We start from the raw sequence: 20,570 nt of genomic DNA on the forward strand, positions 1-20,570 counted from the left end.
AGTGGGTTAATATATTCTGCTTTATGAAGCTAGTTGATAGGATAGTTGGGGTCTCTTTAAATGATGGTGTAGTGTGAGGGAGAGAAACAGATCTTTTGTTTGAAAATACTGAGAGTGTGTTTGCTTAGGTGATTGAGTATGGAATATGGAGCAAGAGGAATTGGGGTGGGGAATACAAAGAAACAGAGGATGAGAGACATTGAGCAGCTGATGGATGCTCAAAATAGATGTGGTGGGAAGGTGTGTGAAGGGGCTTACTCTACTTTTTAAAAGGGGATCTATATGATGTAGGATGAGGATAACATAGTGAAGTTATCGGATACAGACTGAATTTACAGAAAGTGCATCAGAAGAAGGGACTTGTATGCAAGGAAGCTATCTATATGTTTATTTTATATATATATATATATATATATATATATATATATATATATATATATATATATATATATATATATATATATATATATATATACATATATATACACATACACACACACAGGTATATATATATATATATATATATATCCTTCTGGACTACTTATTCAGTAATGGGATATTTTATATATATATATATATATATATATATATATATATATATATATATATATATATATCATACAGAAGTAAATATAATATATATTTTTTTTTTTCTCTGAAGGAAAAAATATTATTAGCTAAGAAATCTAGGAATTTCCCCTGAAAGAGATGCAGTTATTCTGCAACCTCTCAGAAAAAGGGAGTGTTTTTATCTTGCGAAACAACCAAAGTATTAAACAGAACATTCCAAGTTTCTTACTGATGACTTGTGAAAATATTTTGGCTAAATAAGACTAAGTCAAGAGCTGACATTTTTTACAATCTATCAAATCTTCTTTTAAACAGGGAAGCAAGGTAAGGTTCAGTTAAGATGTTTTCACTTTTGCATGAAGTGGTAACATGTAAACCTTGTATTATTTTCTAGACATTGTATTTTCTAGACTTGCTTCTGTCATGAAACACTGAAAAAATGTAATTGTTTTTCTATTCTGAATTCAAATACAAATGTTTGCTAAGTATATACAATTGAGTCTGCTTTAATTGCTGTATTGTTTATAACATGGTAGCTGTGTGTACAGTTACCGCATGTAGAATGAATGTGTGCTTATACTATGAATATAGTTGTTGTTAATATAGTTTAGTTCTAAAATGCAGTTTTCAATCAGTTAGCATTTGTTTTACTGCAGTGAACTGAAAACATCTTGCATTACATCCCTAGTAACTCAAGACATTCTATATATAATAACCAGTAAATTCTGAACCAGAAATCATATCTTCTTCTGATCTGTAAACAAAATAGTGAATAAGCAATCATCATAACAATAAATAACCACTTACAAGTCACTTATACGTTATGGTTTGCAGAGATTTCTATGAAATAATTAGTATGTAAATTACAGAAGAATGCATAAAAAATTGTACAACATATTCTGACAGTAAAGTGCAGTAAATATTTTTACATTAATATTAACATATTTTAACAATATTGTCCTTTAATCGGTTTCTGAGAGAGGGAGGGAAGTGGACATGTAATAAACAATACAGAATGAAAGAGAATAAAGAGCAAATTCACTCAGGTATTTCACCAGTCTCTCCTGCTTCATCCGCCTTATCAAACATTCCAGTTACCATACTATGTTATTCCATGAAGTTAATTTACTAAAGTCCAAAGACAGAATTTCCATGGCACCAAGGATGTTTTAACAACTTTATTGGAACATATAGGTAAAGGGTATCACAGGCGAAATGTCAGGTTTTATTACCCTTAATCATGCTATGTAGATACACCTGACTCTGTTTTTTAAATACACATCCAATTACCAACAATTACAAAACTATTGCCAAACCATATATTACATGTAATACTGCTCGTAACATTAAATAGTGCCACCTAGTGGTTACACAATAACATACATTTTTATTTAAAATAATATTTTCAATTAAAATAAAAGTTTCTATACATTATATTATATTAGAATATATCAACATTATTTCAAAAAGCAGAAAAAAACCCTGTCATATTCTTCTCTTTATTCAAACCTTTAGGAATCATAGTATCCAATTTACAAATCCAAAATGCCTCCTTCTGTTTTAACAGAATTTCCCTATCTCCTCCCCTCCTTGGTTTATTTACACTGTTTATAACCTGCCAGCATAGTTGGCTAATAGAATGACCAGCTTTTGGAAAGTGTGAAGAAATGGGAGCCTCCCTATTTTTGCATCTTACATTTGCCCGATGTTCATTAATCCTCTCACATACCCTTCTAGTTGTCTCCTATACAATTACATTGTCATGATTCAGACAGAGTGTGCAATTTTAAACAACTTTCCATTTTACTTATTATTAAATTATATTATTAAATGTGCTTTGTTCTGTTTGTATACTTTGTTGAAGAATAAACCTAGGTAGGTTCAGGATCAGCAATGCATGACTGGGAGCTAGCTGAACATATTGGGTGAGCTAATGACATGGAACATTTATGTGCAGTAACCAATCTAGCCTACCTAGATATGAACATACCTTGTAACCCCCATTACTCATGGAAGTTTCCTCATTTGCTACATGGAATTCTACTCTGTATATACCATATCATTCTTACTCTATCTGTGGGTATCCAGTCATGTCACTCTGTATGGAGATCGCATTTACTCAAGTGTGGTAACCCAACATAAAATATGAATATTTCACATTCCAATGTTCTTAACATAGCAGAATATGTTCTATTGACTCTTGCATAGATATTTCTATTTATCTATCTCTTTATCTCTGTCTTGGTCTCTCTCTCTCGCTCTAAATATATATATATATATATATATATATATATATATATAGATATCCAAAAATTCCAGATCTTGCCCACAAGTGGAAAACTGCCTGGGTGCAACTTTAAACAACAAATAACAGCCAAAAGAAAGTGCACTCTCAGGTCTTTCACAGCAAAAGTTACTTTATTGATGTAACGTTTTCGGAGGACTTGCCTCCTTCATCAGCATCAATGCTGATGAAGGAGGCAAGTCCTCCGAAAACGTTACATCAATACATCAATAAAGTAACTTTTGCTGTGAAAGACCTGAGAGTGCACTTTCTTCTGGCTGTTATATATATATATATATATATATATATATATATATATATAATATTATTGTTATCAGGTATTTGTAGAGCACCAATAGATTCCGCAGCTGATAGGCTTTCATTCTAAGGGGTTCAAAGGGAAAGCAATGGAGTTAGGAAAGGTTAGCGTAGGTTGTATGCATCCCTGAATAGTAGAGTCTTTAGGGAGCGCTTGAAGCTGTTAAAACTAGGGGAGAGTCTTGTGGAGCGAGGCATGGAGTTCCACAAGATGGGAGCCAGTCTGGAGAAGTCCTGTAAACGGGATTGTGAGGAGGTAACAAGAGAGGAGGAGATCATGAGCAGATTGAAGGGGATGGGAGGGAGAGTATCAGGAGACAAGGTCTGAAATGTAGAGGGGAGCAGTGAAGTTGAGGACTTTGTATGTCAGAGTGATGATTTTGTGTTTAGTCCTGGAGGCAAGAGAAAGTCAGTGAAGGGATTGGCAAGAAATGCTTGTGCAATGTTAGATGCCGACAGCGTATGCTGTGAGCATTTAGCGATGTCGGGCGGACATGATCCGCTACAGTAAATTATGTCCGCCCGACAGTTGATAAATCTACCCCTATATATCTTTGAGCCTTATAACTTTTTTATGCTATAGTTTTAAATCATTTTTATCAGTATTACTATGAGTGTAACCGTAATGTACAATCTATTTTTTATGTGTTTTGTGCAACTTCTTTGTCTCGCGTAATAGTTAACCAGAGCTTTGAAGTCAAGCTAACCCAACGTGCGTTAAATTTGATTGCCCTAAAGTGAACTTGTTTACTTTCAACTCATAATTCATGTGCTACTTCCAATGCACACAAAGAGCTGTGATTAAACCCTTATTGTTCCTGCTTAACATTCAGCAGACCACCCGTAATCTAGCCTAGAAATAGCTGGTGTAAAGCGACAGCATCTATGATTCCTGGTGTTCAGAAAGGCATACCTGAATATCCTGGCATACTGCACTTCCTGCGGTCCTGGTGTCCTTAAGCCGCAACTGAGCTGTACTCCTCTTAATGTATCTTCCTTGCAGTAGTATGCTGAGCTTACATTTACTTCTATCTAAATTATAAAATATCTTACCAGAGTTTCAGATATGCAATTTGTACTTGTAAATGTTTCCTAAAGTGTGTATAGTTTTACCAGATATTTTGTTATAAAGATTGTGCTTGCTGCTATTACCTAATGTGTGCCCAGTCTCATCAGTGTTCTCACTACTAAAATCCTCCCTGTTGTTATTATCCAAAGTGATTGTTATTTCTCCAGTTTATATTTTTGCAACAGAGCTTGAACTCTGACTGCAATCCTCTATAGGCCTGACCAAGAATATCTTATCTGTACTCATATGGTCTCAGTACACTCCGCCCTTTTGGTTTACACTGCTCCCTTTAAAAGTAAGCCATTTATCATAATCATATTCCCAATGAATGTGATGATCTCTCTAAGATGAATTTGCATTTAATAGGACATTAAACACCTATTGCTCTATTTATAGATTGTGCTTTGTTCCACAATTACTCAAATGGCCAAAAAGCAATTTTTGGTTCAAAATGCTGCAAATTGCTTAAACCAACTATTTAATTTGCAGCATTTGCAGGTTTTAGAATTTGCATTTTGGCTTCTCTGGGTAAAATAGAACATGCAGAATTGTTACACAAAAGCAAGAGGTTTTAATGTCCTTTTACATTTCATTGATGCTTCTTTTATCTTACTAGCTAAAAACTCTTAAAAATTTAAAAAAATATATATATATTTTTACTGAAATTAGGCAAAAATCATTGCAACGTTTCTTTATCTTTTCAGGTATCCTCTGTTCCTAACTTATTGTAGGCAGCAGATTCACTAAAGCTAATTAAAGTTATAGTAAAGTCCTTCCAAGTGCATTACATATTTATAAATATTAGACTTCAAGGGTTAAATGTATGTTGTTTAAAGGGATATAAAACAACCCAAAATTCATTCATGGTTCAGAAATTATTGTCTAATTTGCTTAATTCTCTTGGTATCCTTTGCTGAAAAGCATACCTCATTAGGCTCAGGAGAAGCAATGCACTACTGGGAGCTAGCAGCTGATTGGTGGCTGTAGTCTTGTGATTGGCTCACTTGATGTGTTCAGCTGGCCCCCAGTATTGCATTTCTGCATCTTCAACAAATGATACCAAGAGAATGAAGCAATTTTTGATAATGAAAGCATTTTGGAAAATTGCTTAAAACTGAATCATGAAATAAAATTATTTGGTTTTATACCCCTTAAATTCATGGTAAATCAGTGGTACAAATAACGGGGACTTTTAGTTATGAAGTATAAAAAAAGTCATGCTAAAAGTTCATTTATTTGCAGCAAATTTATGACGAGATGAGCGCCTCAATGAGGTGATGTTTTTACCACTTAAAATATAGCATGCTAGCCATCCGGCATAATGCCAATTGGCCAGCACTGATATTTGCTAAGAGGTGGAACTATCATCTCATCGAAAAAATAGAGTTTTGCTGTGGGCGGCTGGAGACATTAGCTAGGCATAAACTCACGGCAAATAAAGGAACTTTCAGCATGAAGCATTTTATACTTCATTACTGAAAGTCCCCTTTATATGTAGCACTGGTAAATCCTTGCATTTCAAAAACACTAGGATTTACCATTACTTTAAGTAATGAAAATCCATCTTTTGTATGCATAAAAAAAAAAAAATTACATTATGTTGTGTGTTTTTAGAAAGTTTCACTCCACTGCAAAGCCATTTTTTTCTTTGAATGACAAGCAGGCGGTATAGCCAATAGAAAATGCACTGCTATAGATTTACATAGCGTGCATGGTGTGGTTTCAAATGGCTGTATCACCTGCTTGTCATACTTAGAAAAAATGACCACTCCCATGCATCTATTCCCAAATACCATCATATATTTCTAATTCAGGGGGGTTTGGTTCTTGGACATTCAGACTTTGCATAATACCAGACTCAAATTACAGCCTTTTTGCTCAAAAGCCTACTCTTTCTGTGCTCCAGAGCTTCTGCTAGTGTCAGATTTCAGCTATAGACTTGCATAGTGCGGGTGGTGCAGTTTCTATTGGCTGTAGAGCCTGCTGGTCATACATAGAAAAAAATAATTTACCATGAGGAGGAGTAATTCTGCCTAAAACACTGAACATAATGAAACGGGTTTTTTATGCAAAAGTTGTGTTTTCACTACTTAAACTAACATAAATTTAACCCTTGAAGGCTAAGGTGTAATGAACTTGGAGGTATTTGACCATCACTTTAATATAAATATTCTTAAGTGAATTGGCTGCATGATATGACAGAGCAACTAGTGAGACACAAATTACAAAGCATATTTTATATCACATATATATATATATATATGAATATCAGTAAACTCTAATCCATAAAGTGTTCTTTTTTCATTTCAGACAATGAGAGATTCTCCAAATTGCATCCCTCTTTCTTTAATAGAACCTGCAAAAAATGATTCTATCTGCATTTTTGGAACTGGAGATTTTGGACGATCTCTTGGACTTAAGATGCTTCAATGTGGCTATAGTGTTGTTTTTGGGAGTAGAAACCCTAAATCTTCCAATCTGACCCCCAAAGGTGCTGAGGTCTTGAGCCACACAGAGGCTGCACAAAAGTCATCCATTATAATTTTAGCAGTACACAGAGAACATTATTCATTTCTCAAGAACTTAACTGAAATCTTAGAGGGCAAAGTCTTGGTGGATGTCAGCAACAACCTCAAAATAAATCAGTATACAGAATCAAATGCAGAATTTCTTGCCAGCATAGTACCTGGAGCTAACGTAGTAAAGGCTTTTAACACAGTTTCTGCATGGGCTCTGCAATCTGGGACCTTAGATGCAAGCAGACAGGTAAGATAGTTGTTTATTTTGTTCACATGTGGAACTACATCACCTATCAAAAGAGGAGCGCTAAATTATTGCACTCCCGCAAACAGCAAATTTGCCTATTTGCGGGAGAGCAACAATTAACCAGCCATTACAAGTGGCTGGTTATTGCTACCACACTCCAAAAATTAACCAGAGATTAGATCTCTGGTTAATTTTCTAAAAGGGCCCCAATGCCCTCAAATAGAGGGCATTGTAGTTTTTAATTAAAAATTTTTAGTTTTTTTAATTAAATACAACTGCACTAGGCAGTTTTGGGGTGATGAGAATGGGGTGTCAGGAAAAAAATATGGCACTGAAAAGTGCCTTTACATTGCGGTCTATGGGAACTGTGTGTTCCCATAGACCGCAATGTAAATATGATAATAAATATATATATTTATGTGTTAATATGTGTATATACACATATTAACACATAATTAGATATGTATAACTTCATATACATATATATTTTAAAATGCTGCCCATCGCTGCGCTACTTACCCCCTTCGCTGTGCAAGGTCCTGATGCAGTCTGTTGCTCCACTTGTAATCTGGCCCTATATGTTTAACCCCTGCAAGACTTGCAACTTCTGAGCTGGATACAGATGGTGATTAGCATGGTTGTACAACTGCTGTGTCCTGCTTGGAAACGTTTTGTTTAATCTATTTTAGACTCTAACACATTATCTGATATTTGAATTGTAAACTAGCACACTAAGGCATGTTAAAATAAGCTTTTTATTCCAAATCCTAGAAATCCAATACAACTTTAGACACCAAGAAATCAAATAAAAAGATAAAATGACCCTTTACGAGATACAGCAATCTGACATGTTTCAGATTAATACTGGAATCATACACTAACTCCACACTGGGCTTAATAACAATGAATATTCTCTTTAGACGATTTTCAACTAACTGGTTTAGTTATGCTTACTTTTTCTCATTTGTTGGTGAAATAATACAGGTATTTAAACCATTACAAATTACAACTTTGGTTGGTACATCATAAACTAGTCAACATAAGCCCTTTTTTATGCCAATCTAAAGCTGGTGAGCATTAAACTCTTTTCTAATGCCCGTCTAAGGCCTAGATTGCAAGTGGATCTCTATTTCTTTCATTGCTCATATAACAAGTTGTGAGCTATGTGTTGTGCTTAAAGGGACAGTCAACACTTCTGTGAACATTATTTCATATTGAAAATTAAAACCCGACGATCCGCTTGCACTATACCCCTCCTGCCTTGCCACCTTGCTTCTGCCATATTTACCCAGTATTAGAGAAGTTAGCGATGCTGATTAGTACAGAAGCAAGGCGGCAAGGCAGGAGGGGTATAGTGCAGGCGGATCGTCGGGTTTTAATTTTCAATATGAAATAATGTTCACAGAAGTGTTGACTGTCCCTTTAAGAGCAACAAATAACCACAGTAAAAAAATAATGAAGTAAAGTGTTTGGGATAGAGTAAAAATATAACAAAATACATGTAAAATATATTAAAATAAAACATTACACTAATATATATATATATATATATATATATATATATACACACATATTAAAATATGTTTATTAATGAAATTCATGTATAAAAGTGTTTTAAATGGACATAGTATATGAAACATTGTTGGATTTGGAAGGGCTCAAAAGTATATATATATATATATATATATATATATATATATATGTATATATGTTTGTGGAAGCAGATGTTCACACATACACACTATAAATACATACATTACACATACACACATATATATATATAGTGTAGATTGGATTAGCCGTGTTAGTCCAGTAGATAAGATGCTCAAATAACAAAGTATTGCAGTATGCAGTGATACCTTTTTTTATTGGACTAACATAATATTTCAAAGACAAGCTTTCGAGAGTTTTCCTCCCTTCCTCAGGTCTGAAGCAATACCTCAGACCTGAGGAAGGGAGGAAAACTCTTGAAAGCTTGTCTTTGAAATATTATGTTAGTCCAATAAAAAAGGTATCACTGCATACTGCAATACTTTGTTATTTGAGCACCTTATATATATATATTAAATAAATATATAGATAGGTAGATAGATAAAAAATAAAAATAACATTTTCTTCTGAGTAAAAAACAATGCTATTTCAAGTCGTTTTTAACGTACCTTCAGATTTAGTGCACTTGGGTGAGCGCACCTTTGTAGCATGCCCAATAGAATTTTTTAGCACACGTTTTGTAGCATGCCCAATAGAAGTCTATGGTGAGTGGGACTCAGCTCAGACAAGCTTTCCAACCTTCAGATGTTAGCATGCTTTTGTTTGATTGATAAAGTTTTATTTTCAACTTATATGAGCTTAAGAATAGGAGCGCTATTGTTTTAACTTGAGCGGTGTTAGTGCTCAATTGTGCTAATATTTCTGAGCTAAACTTGTAAACTAGACCTAAGCGTACACTCTTTAGAAAATATGAAATCAGTATCAATATAAATAATTACGTCTTCAACATATTTCACTTATTCTAAAAACAAAAATAATGAAACGTAATAGTGATTGAGTTTCTGGGAAATTAAGTTTTAAACAACTTTCTAATTTACTTATATTATCTACTTTATTTTGTTCTATCGCTATTCTTTTTTAATAGAATACCTAGGTATCCTTAGGAGCAGCAAAGCACTACTGGGAAGTGGGAACCATCTGCCAATTGGTAGTTGTAAATATATGCCTCCTGTCAACTGATCTGATGTGAAATGTTGCTCCTTTAGCAAAGGATACTGAGAGAATGAAGCACATTTGATAAAATAAGTAAATTAAAAAGCTGTTTTAAATTGTTTGCTCTGTGAATCATATAGATAATCCCTTTATTATCCATTCCCCAGTTTTGCATAACCAACATGGTTATATTAAATCACTTTTTACCCTGTGATTGCCTTGTATGCCTCTACAGACAGCCCCCTTATCACATGGCTATTCATTTATTATCTATTGACTTACATTTTAGCCACAACTCCATGGGAGAGAGCACAATGTTATCTATATGACCCACGTGAACTAGCAGTCTCCTGTTGTGAAAAGCAAATTAAAAAAGCATGTGATAAGAGACTGTCTGTAGAGGCTTAGAAACAGGCAGAAATTTAGAGGTTTACATGTTATAAAGCATAATAATATAAAAATGTTGATTGTGCAAAGCTGGGAAATGGGTAGTAAAGGCAATATCTATCTTTTTAAACAATAACAATTTTGGTGTAGACTGTCCCTTTAATTTTATAACATTCATTAATATATAGTGTTTCTTTTTATATAACAGGTGTTTGTCTGTGGTGATGATGCTAAATCAAAGCAAATGGTGATGGATATTGTTCGTGCTCTTAGTCTTACACCACTAGACCAAGGATCTCTTTTAGCAGCCAATGATGTGGAGAATTATCCATTGCAGTTATTCCCAATGTGGAGACTACCATTCTATATCTGTGCTGGGTTTACTATATTTGTTTTCCTTTACTGCGTACTAACCGAAGTGATATATCCATACGTTACAAGGAAAGAAGACACCTTGTTCTACCTGGCAATTTCCATTCCAAACAGAGTATTCCCAATTGTGTCACTGATTCTTCTTGCCTTAGTTTACCTTCCAGGAATAATTGCTGCTATTCTTCAGCTATACAGAGGTACCAAATACAGCCGTTTTCCAGACTGGCTTGACAAATGGATGCTCTGCCGAAAGCAGCTTGGTCTGGTAGCTCTGGCTTACGCATTTCTACACGCCATCTACACGCTTGTCATTCCAATCCGTTATTATGTAAGATGGTGGAATAACAACTACATCATTACACAGGTAATTCTCTCATTTGGAAACTAAAAGATAGTTGTAATAAAATTAGAACTGAGAATTAAGAACCAGGTCCTTTTTTTGTTTTTAAATGAACATTATTAATGACAAACATTCCGTTAAAGCTTCCTGTAATTTAGAACAGCAAGTAACTGACAGCTTTCTTTGGTAAGGAAATTTCTGATAAAATGAAGCAGAGGGTAGGAAAGATGTATAATATTTTTTTTAAAAAATATATTGTTTGACAAAGATTATTCTGGCTTAAATACCTCCCACAAGGCACACAGAAAATTGTTGCAAATATTTGTGCTTAAATAGTCTTTTGACTGATAATATGTTTTTTTAACCTGTATCACCATAAGATTCAAGGGTTATACTGCTATGAATGAATCTGAATAGATGAATTAATTTGATTATTGCAAATGTAGACCAGCATTTGAATAACACTTGAGAAATATATGAGAACAGAAAGAGTTTTGCCCTAGGAGTGATCTCTTGTGACCCTAACTATATAAAGATGCACTCTAACACAAACTAATGTGCGAGTTGACATGATCCGATATTGCGGATCATGTCCGCCAAACATCGATAAATGCCGACAGCATACGCTGTCAGCATTTATCATTGCACCAGCAGTTCTTGTGAACTACTGGTGCAACACCGCCCCCTGCAGATTCACGGCCAATCAGCCGCTAGCAGGGAGTGTCAACACGATCGTGTTGGATCGGGTTGATTTTCTGCGATGTCTGTCCACCGCCTCAGAGCAGGCGGACAGGTTATAGAGCAGCGGTATTTAGAGCGCTGCTTCATAACTTGTGTTTCTGCCCCTATATGAGACATTCATGATTCAGACATAACATACAATGTTAAACAACTTTCCAATTTACTTCTATTATTTAATTGTCTTCCTTCTCTTGTTATCCTTTGTTGAAGTGTTTATCTAGGTAAGTTCAGGAGCAACAAAGCACCTGGGTCCTAGCTGCTTATTGGTGGCTATATATATATACTGATTGTCATTGGCTCACCCATGTGTTCAGCTAGCAACTAGAAGTGCATTGCTGCTCCTTCAACAAATGATACCAAAAGAATGAAGCAAATTTGACAATAGAAGTAAACTGTAAAGTTGTTTAAAATTGTATGCTCTAATCATGAAAGAAACATTTTGGGTTTCATGTCCCTTTAATGATTGATGGATTATAGCATTAAGAAATATATTATATTTCAAATGAACAATGCTTTTTTTTATATATAGATGCCTCCTAAACCATTTAGGAGCTACCCAGGAAGGTGCTACACAGAATACAGAAGCATACATTTTTTGTAGGAGCAATGGATTATGTTATACAGGGGTGTGTGTTTAAAAAGTTAGGAAGTTTAGGTAGAATTATAGGAGCCGTAGTTACTTGGCACCTGAGATTTTTCAAGTTATGCCTTACTGTAAGAGCCAACATGGTATATTATCTTTACAATAACCGTAACTGGATTGGTTCAGACCATGTTTACCAGATAATGACATCAAAGAAAAAATAAAACTTCATGGTTCAGACAGTACATGAAATTTTAAGTTAATTTTAAATTTACTTCTATCAATACATTTACTTTGTTCACCTAGTATCTTTTGTGGAACATCATATCTAGGTAGCCTCAAGAGCAGCAGAGCACTACTTGGAGCTAGTTGGTGACTAGTGGCTATGCAAAAATCCCTTGAGTCATTGGGGGGTAGTTATCAAGCCGTCAACCTCAAATATGCTGGAATTCTGCAGCGTATTTGTGGCGAGGCTGATTCGCCTTTGTTATCAAAGGCTTGAGATCGGCAAAAGTAGAATTTTGTGACGTAAACTTCGATCTGCCGGACTCAGTCTGACACAGATCGATTCTTACATCACTCCAGATGTTCCGCACACAAGTGCGGCACAATCTCACTATTTTTATATTTACGGCCCAGCGTACCTGGTTTTCAAACCGCCACCCCTGGAGGCGGCGGATCCCATAGGAATCAATGGGAGTCTGACCATAGCGAAAGTACAAGTTCGCTGCTGCCAGACATCCCATTGATTCCTATGGGAGATGTCTGCACCTAACACCCAAACATGTACCCCGAGTCTAAACACCACTAATCTGTCCCCCCTACACTGCCGCAACTAAATAAAGTTATTACCCCCTAAACCGCCGCTCCCGGAGCCCACCGCAAGCTACTCTATACATATTAACCCCTAAACCGCCGCTCCCGGAGCCCACCGCAAGCTACTCTATACATATTAACCCCTAAACTGCCGCTCCCGGAGCCCACCGCAACTATAATAAATGTATTAACCCCTAAACCACCACTCCCTGAACCCGCCGCAACCTATATTAAATTTATTAACCCCTATCCTGCCCCCCCTACACCGTCGCCACCTATATTAAATTTATTAACCCCTATCCTGCCCCCCACTACACCGCCGCCACTGTAATAAAATTATTAACCCCTAAACCTAAGTCTAACACTAACCCTAACACCCCCCTAACTTAAATATTAATTAAATAAATCTAAATAATATTTATTTTATTAACTAAGTTAATCCTATTTAAAACTAAATACTTACCTGTAAAATAAACCCTAATATAGCTACAATATAAATAATAATTATATTGTAGCTATCTTAGGATTTATTTTTATTTTACAGGCAACTTTCAATTTATTTTAACCATGTTCAATAGCTATTAAATAGTTATTAACTATTTAATAGCTACCTAGCTAAAATAAAGAGAAATGTACCTGTAAAATAAAAACTAACCTAAGTTACAATTACACCTAACACTACACTATACTTTAATAAATTATTCCTATTTAAAACTAAATACCTTTAAAATAAACCCTAAGATAGCTACAATATAATTAATAATTACATTGTAGCTCTCTTAGGATTTATATTTATTTTACAGGTAACTTTGTATTTATTTTAGCTAGTTAGAATAGTTATTAAATAGTTATTAACTATTTAATAACTACCTAGCTAAAAGAAATACAAAATTACCTGTAAAATAAATCCTAACCTAAGTTACAATTAAACCTAATACTACACTATCATTAAATTAATTAAATAAACTACCTACAAATAACTACAATTAAATATAATTACATAGACTAACTAAAGTACAAAAAATAAAAAAAGCTAAGTTACGAAAAATAAAAAAATAAGTTACAAACATTTAAAAAATATTACAACAATTTTAAGCTACTTACACCTAATCTAAGCCCCCTAATAAAATAGCAAACCCCCCCAAAATAAAAAAATGCCCTACCCTATTCTAAATTAAATAAAGTTCAAAGCTCTTTTACCTTACCAGCCCTTAAAAGGGCCATTTGTGGGGCTTGCCCCAAAGAAAACTGCTCTTTTGCCTGTAAAAGAAAAATACAAGCCCCCCCCAACATTAAAACCCACCACCCACATACCCCTAATCTAACCCAAACCCCCCTTACAAAAACCTAACACTAATCCCCTGAAGATCATCCTACCTTGAGTCGTCTTCACTCAGCCGAGCAGCGATGGAACCGAAGTGGACATCCGGAGCGGAAGAAGTTAATCCTCCAAGCGGCGCTGAAGAAATCTTCCATCCGATGAAGTCATCATCAAGGCGGCGCTGAAGAGGTCTTCTATCCGGGCGATGTCATCTTCCAAGCCGGGTCTTGAATCTTCCTCCCGCCGACGCGGAACATCCTTCTTCACCGACGGACTACTGACGAATGAAGGCTCCTTTAAGGGATGTCATCCAAGATGGGGTCCCCTCAATTCCGATTGGCTGATAGGATTCTATCAGCCAATCGGAATTAAGGTAGGAAAAATCTGATTGGTTGATGGAATCAGCTAATCAGATTCAAGTTCAATCCGATTGGCTGATCCAATCAGCCAATCAGATTGAGCTCGCATTCTATTGGCTGATCGGAACAGCCAATAGAATGTGAGCTCAATCTGATTGGCTGATTGGATCAGCCAATCGGATTGAACTTGAATCTGATTGGCTGATTCCATCATCCAATCAGATTTTTCCTACCTTAATTCCGATTGGCTGATAGAATAGAATTGAGGGGACGCCATCTTGGATGACGTCCCTTAAAGGAGCCTTCATTCGTCGGCAGTCCGTCGGTGAAGAAGGATGTTCCGCGTCGGCGGGAGGAAGATTCAAGACCCGGCTTGGAAGATGACATCGCCCGGATAGAAGACCTCTTCAGCGCATCTTGGAAGATGACATCGCCCGGATCGAAGACTTCTTCAGCGCCACCTGGATGATGTCTACATCGGATGGAAGATTTCTTCAGCGCCGCTTGGAGGATTAACTTCTTCCGCTCCGGATGTCCACTTCGGTTCCATTGCTGCTCGGCTGAGTGAAGATGACTCAAGGTAGGATGATCTTCAGGGGATTAGTGTTAGGTTTTTATAAGGGGGGTTTGGGTTAGATTAGGGGCATGTGGGTAGTGGGTTTTAATGTTGGGGGGGGTTGTATTTTTCTTTTACAGGCAAAAGAGCAGTTTTCTTTGGGGCAAGCCCCACAAATGGCCCTTTTCAGGGCTGGTAAGGTAAAAGAGCTTTGAACTTTATTTAATTTAGAATAGGGTAGGGCATTTTTTATTTTGGGGGAGGTTTGTTATTTTATTAGGGGGCTTAGATTAGGTGTAAGTAGCTTAAAATTGTTGTAATATTTTTTAAATGTTTGTAACCTATTTTTTTATTTTTTGTAACTTAGCTTTTTTTATTTTTTGTACTTTAGTTAGTCTATGTAATTGTATTTAATTGTAGTTATTTGTAGGTAGTTTATTTAATTAATTTAATGATAGTGTAGTATTAGGTTTAATTGTAATTTAGGTTAGGATTTATTTTAAAGGTAATTTTGTATTTCTTTTAGCTAGGTAGTTATTAAATAGTTAATAACTATTTAATAACTATTCTAACTAGCTAAAATAAATACAAAGTTACCTGTAAAATAAATATAAATCCTAAGATAGCTACAATGTAATTATTAATTACATTGTAGCTATCTTAGGCCTAGATTTGGAGTTTGGCGGTAGATGGGCTGTTAACGCTCCGCGGGCTTTTTTCTGGCCGCACCATAAATTTAACTCTGGTATCGAGAGTTCAAACAAATGCTGCGTTAGGCTCCAAAAAAGGAGCGTAGAGCATTTTTACCGCAAATGCAACTCTCGATACCAGAGTTGCTTACGGACGCGGCCAGCCTCAAAAACGTGCTCGTGCACGATATCCCCATAGGAAACAATGGGGCTGTTTGAGCTGAAAAAAAACCTAACACCTGCAAAAAAGCAGCGTTCAGTTCCTAACGCAGCCCCATTGTTTCCTATGGGGAAACACTTCCTACGTCTGCACCTAACACTCTAACATGTACCCCGAGTCTAAACACCCCTAACCTTACACTTATTAACCCCTAATCTGCCGCTCCCGCTATCGCTGACCCCTGCATATTTTTTTTAACCCCTAATCTGCCGCTCCGTAAACCGCCGCAACCTACGTTATCCCTATGTACCCCTAATCTGCTGCCCTAACATCGCCGACCCCTATATTATATTTATTAACCCCTAATCTGCCCCCCACAACGTCGCCGACACCTGCCTACACTTATTAATTCCTAATCTGCCGAGCGGACCTGAGCGCTACTATAATAAAGTTATTAACCCCTAATCCGCCTCACTAACCCTATCATAAATAGTATTAACCCCTAATCTGCCCTCCCTAACATCGCCGACACCTAACTTCAATTATTAACCCCTAATCTGACGACCGGAGCTCACCGCTACTATAATAAATGGATTAACCCCTAAAGCTAAGTCTAACCCTAACACTAACACCCCCCTAAGTTAAATATAATTTAAATCTAACGAAATAAATTAACTCTTATTAAATAAATTATTCCTATTTAAAGCTAAATACTTACCTGTAAAATAAACCCGAATATAGCTACAATATAAATTATAATTATATTATAGCTATTTTAGGATTTATATTTATTTTACAGGCAACTTGGTAATTATTTTAACCAGGTACAATAGCTATTTAATAGTTACCTAGTTAAAATAATAACAAATTTACCTGTAAAATAAATCCTAACCTAAGATATAATTAAACCTAACACTACCCTATCAATAAATTAATTAAATAAACTACCTACAATTACCTACAATTAACCTAACACTACACTATCAATAAATTAATTAAACACAATTCCTACAAATAAATACAATTAAATAAACTAGCTAAAGTACAAAAAATAAAAAAGAACTAAGTTACAAAAAATAAAAAAATATTTACAAACATAAGAAAAATATTACAACAATTTTAAACTAATTACACCTACTCTAAGCCCCCTAATAAAATAACAAAGCCCCCCAAAATAAAAAAAATTCCCTACCCTATTCTAAATTAAAAAAGGTAAAAGCTCTTTTACCTTACCAGCCCTGAACAGGGCCCTTTGCGGGGCATGCCCCAAGAATTTCAGCTCTTTTGCCTGTAAAAAAAAACATACAATACCCCCCCCAACATTACAACCCACCACCCACATACCCCTAATCTAACCCAAACCCCCCTTAAATAAACCTAACACTAAGCCCCTGAAGATCTTCCTACCTTGTCTTCACCATCCAGGTTCACCGATCCGTCCTGAAGAGCTCCTCCGATGTCCTGATCCGAGCCCAAGCGGGGGGCTGAAGAGGTCCATGATCCGGTCGAAGTCTTCATCCAAGCGGGGCAGAAGAGGATCTTCCATCCGATTGAAGTCTTCATCCAGGCGGCATCTTCTATGGTCTTCTATCCGGAGCGAAGCGGCAGGATCCTGAAGACCTCCAGCGCGGAACATCCATCCGGCCCGACGACTGACCGACGAATGACTGTTCCTTTAAGGGACGTCATCCAAGATGGCGTCCCTCGAATTCCGATTGGCTGATAGGATTCTATCAGCCAATCGGAATTAAGGTAGGAATTTTCTGATTGGCTGATGGAATCAGCCAATCAGAATCAAGTTCAATCCGATTGGCTGATCCAATCAGCCAATCAGATTGAGCTCGCATTCTATTGGCTGTTCCGATCAGCCAATAGAATGCGAGCTCAATCTGATAGGCTGATTGGATCAGCCAATCGGATTGAACTTGATTCTGATTGGCTGATTCCATCAGCCAATCAGAAAATTCCTACCTTAATTCCGATTGGCTGATAGAATCCTATCAGCCAATCGGAATTCGAGGGACGCCATCTTGGATGACGTCCCTTAAAGGAACAGTCATTCGTCGTTCAGTCGTCGGGCCGGATGGATGTTCCGCGCTGGAGGTCTTCAGGATCCTGCCGCTTCGCTCCGGATAGAAGACCATAGAAGATGCCGCCTGGATGAAGACTTCAATCGGATGGAAGATCCTCTTCTGCCCCGCTTGGATGAAGACTTCGACCGGATCATGGACCTCTTCAGCCCCCCGCTTGGGCTCGGATCAGGACATCGGAGGAGCTCTTCAGGACGGATCGGTGAACCTGGATGGTGAAGACAAGGTAGGAAGATCTTCAGGGGCTTAGTGTTAGGTTTATTTAAGGGGGGTTTGGGTTAGATTAGGGGTATGTGGGTGGTGGGTTGTAATGTTGGGGGGGGGTATTGTATGTTTTTTTTTACAGGCAAAAGAGCTGAAATTCTTGGGGCATGCCCCGCAAAGGGCCCTGTTCAGGGCTGGTAAGGTAAAAGAGCTTTTACCTTTTTTAATTTAGAATAGGGTAGGGAATTTTTTATTTTGGGGGGCTTTGTTATTTTATTAGGGGGCTTAGAGTAGGTGTAATTAGTTTAAAATTGTTGTAATATTTTTCTTATGTTTGTAAATATTTTTTTATTTTTTGTAACTTAGTTCTTTTTTATTTTTTGTACTTTAGCTAGTTTATTTAATTGTATTTATTTGTAGGAATTGTGTTTAATTAATTTATTGATAGTGTAGTGTTAGGTTAATTGTAGGTAATTGTAGGTAGTTTATTTAATTAATTTATTGATAGGTTAGTGTTAGGTTTAATTATATCTTAGGTTAGGATTTATTTTACAGGTAAATTTGTTATTATTTTAACTAGGTAACTATTAAATAGCTATTGTACCTGGTTAAAATAATTACCAAGTTGCCTGTAAAATAAATATAAATCCTAAAATAGCTATAATATAATTATAATTTATATTGTAGCTATATTAGGATGTATTTTACAGGTAAGTATTTAGCTTTAAATAGGAATAATTTATTTAATAAGAGTTAATTAATTTCGTTAGATTTAAATTATATTTAATTTAGGGGGGTGTTAGTGTTAGGGTTAGACTTAGCTTTAGGGGTTAATCCATTTATTATAGTAGCGATGAGCTCCGGTCGGCAGATTAGGGGTTAATAATTGAAGTTAGGTGTCGGCGATGTTAGGGAGGGCAGATTAGGGGTTAATACTATTTATTATAGGGTTAGTGAGGCGGGTTAGTGGTTAATAACTTTATTATAGTAGCGCTCAGGTTCGCTCGGCAGATTAGGGGTTAATAAGTGTAGGCAGGTGTCGGCGACGTTGAGGGGGGCAGATTAGGGGTTAATAAATATAATATAGGGGTCGGCGGTGTTAGGGGCAGCAGATTAGGGGTACATAGGGATAACGTAGGTGGCGGCGCTTTGCGGTCCGAAGATTAGGGGTTAATTATTTTAAGTAGCTGGCGGCGACGTTGTGGGGGGCAGGTTAGGGGTTAATAAATGTAATACAGGGGTCGGCGAGGTTAGGGGCAGCAGATTAGGGGTACATAAGTATAACGTAGGAGGCGGTCGGCAGATTAGGGGTTAAAAAATTTTAATCGAGTGGCGGCGATGTGGGGGGAGCTCGGTTTAGGGGTACATAGGTAGTTTATGGGTGTTAGTGTACTTTAGGGTACAGTAGTTAAGAGCTTTATGAACCGGCGTTAGCCCAGAAAGCTCTTAACTACTGCTATTTTCCTGCGGCTGGAGTTTTGTCGTTAAAGCTCTAACGCTCACTTCAGAAACGACTCTAAATACCGGCGTTAGGAAGATCCCATTGAAAAGATAGGATACGCAATTGACGTAAGGGGATCTGCGGTATGGAAAAGTCGCGGCTGAAAAGTGAGCGTTAGACCCTTTAATCACTGACTCCAAATACCAGCGGGCGGCCAAAACCAGCGTTAGGAGCCTCTAACGCTGGTTTTCACGGCTAACGCCAAACTTTAAATCTAGGCCTTGGGGTTTATTTTACAGGTAAGTATTTAGTTTTAAATAGGAATAATTTATTTAAGTATAGTGTAGTGTTAGGTGTAATTGTAACTTAGGTTAGTTTTTATTTTACAGGTAAATTTCTCTTTATTTTAGCTAGGTAGCTATTAAATAGTTAATAACTATTTAATAGCTATTGTACCTAGTTAAAATAAATTGAAAGATGCCTGTAAAATAAATATAAATCCTAAGATAGCTACAATATAATTATTATTTATATTGTAGCTATATTAGGGTTTATTTTACAGATAAGTATTTAGTTTTAAATAGGATTAATTTAGTTAATAAGAGTAATATTATTTAGATTTATTTAATTAATATTTAAGTTAGGGGGGCCTTAGGGTTAGGGTTAGACTTAGGTTTAGGGGTTAATAATTTTATTACAGTGGCGGCGGTGTAGTGGGGGGCAGGATAGGGGTTAATAAATTTATTATAGGTGGCGACGGTGTAGGGGGGCAGGATAGGGGTTAATAGGTTTAATATAGGT

The 20,570-nt window shown here is 36.3% G+C and overlaps 1 protein-coding gene across 1 annotated transcript in view; it reads left to right on the forward strand.

The window, feature by feature from the left end:
- Nucleotides 1-811: 811 nt before the first annotated feature.
- Nucleotides 812-20,570, forward strand: part of LOC128659303 (metalloreductase STEAP4) — a 30,998-nt gene continuing 11,239 nt past the window's right edge. Inside the window, exons 1-3 of the mRNA XM_053712971.1 lie at nt 812-894; nt 6,552-7,007; nt 10,306-10,833. Coding sequence (XP_053568946.1) covers nt 6,555-7,007; nt 10,306-10,833 — 981 coding nt within the window. The 5' untranslated portion in view covers nt 812-894; nt 6,552-6,554. The remainder of the gene's footprint in view (nt 895-6,551; nt 7,008-10,305; nt 10,834-20,570) is intronic.

The sequence above is a fragment of the Bombina bombina genome, chromosome 5 (genome assembly GCF_027579735.1).
Source record: "Bombina bombina isolate aBomBom1 chromosome 5, aBomBom1.pri, whole genome shotgun sequence".
Classification (NCBI taxonomy): domain Eukaryota; kingdom Metazoa; phylum Chordata; class Amphibia; order Anura; family Bombinatoridae; genus Bombina; species Bombina bombina.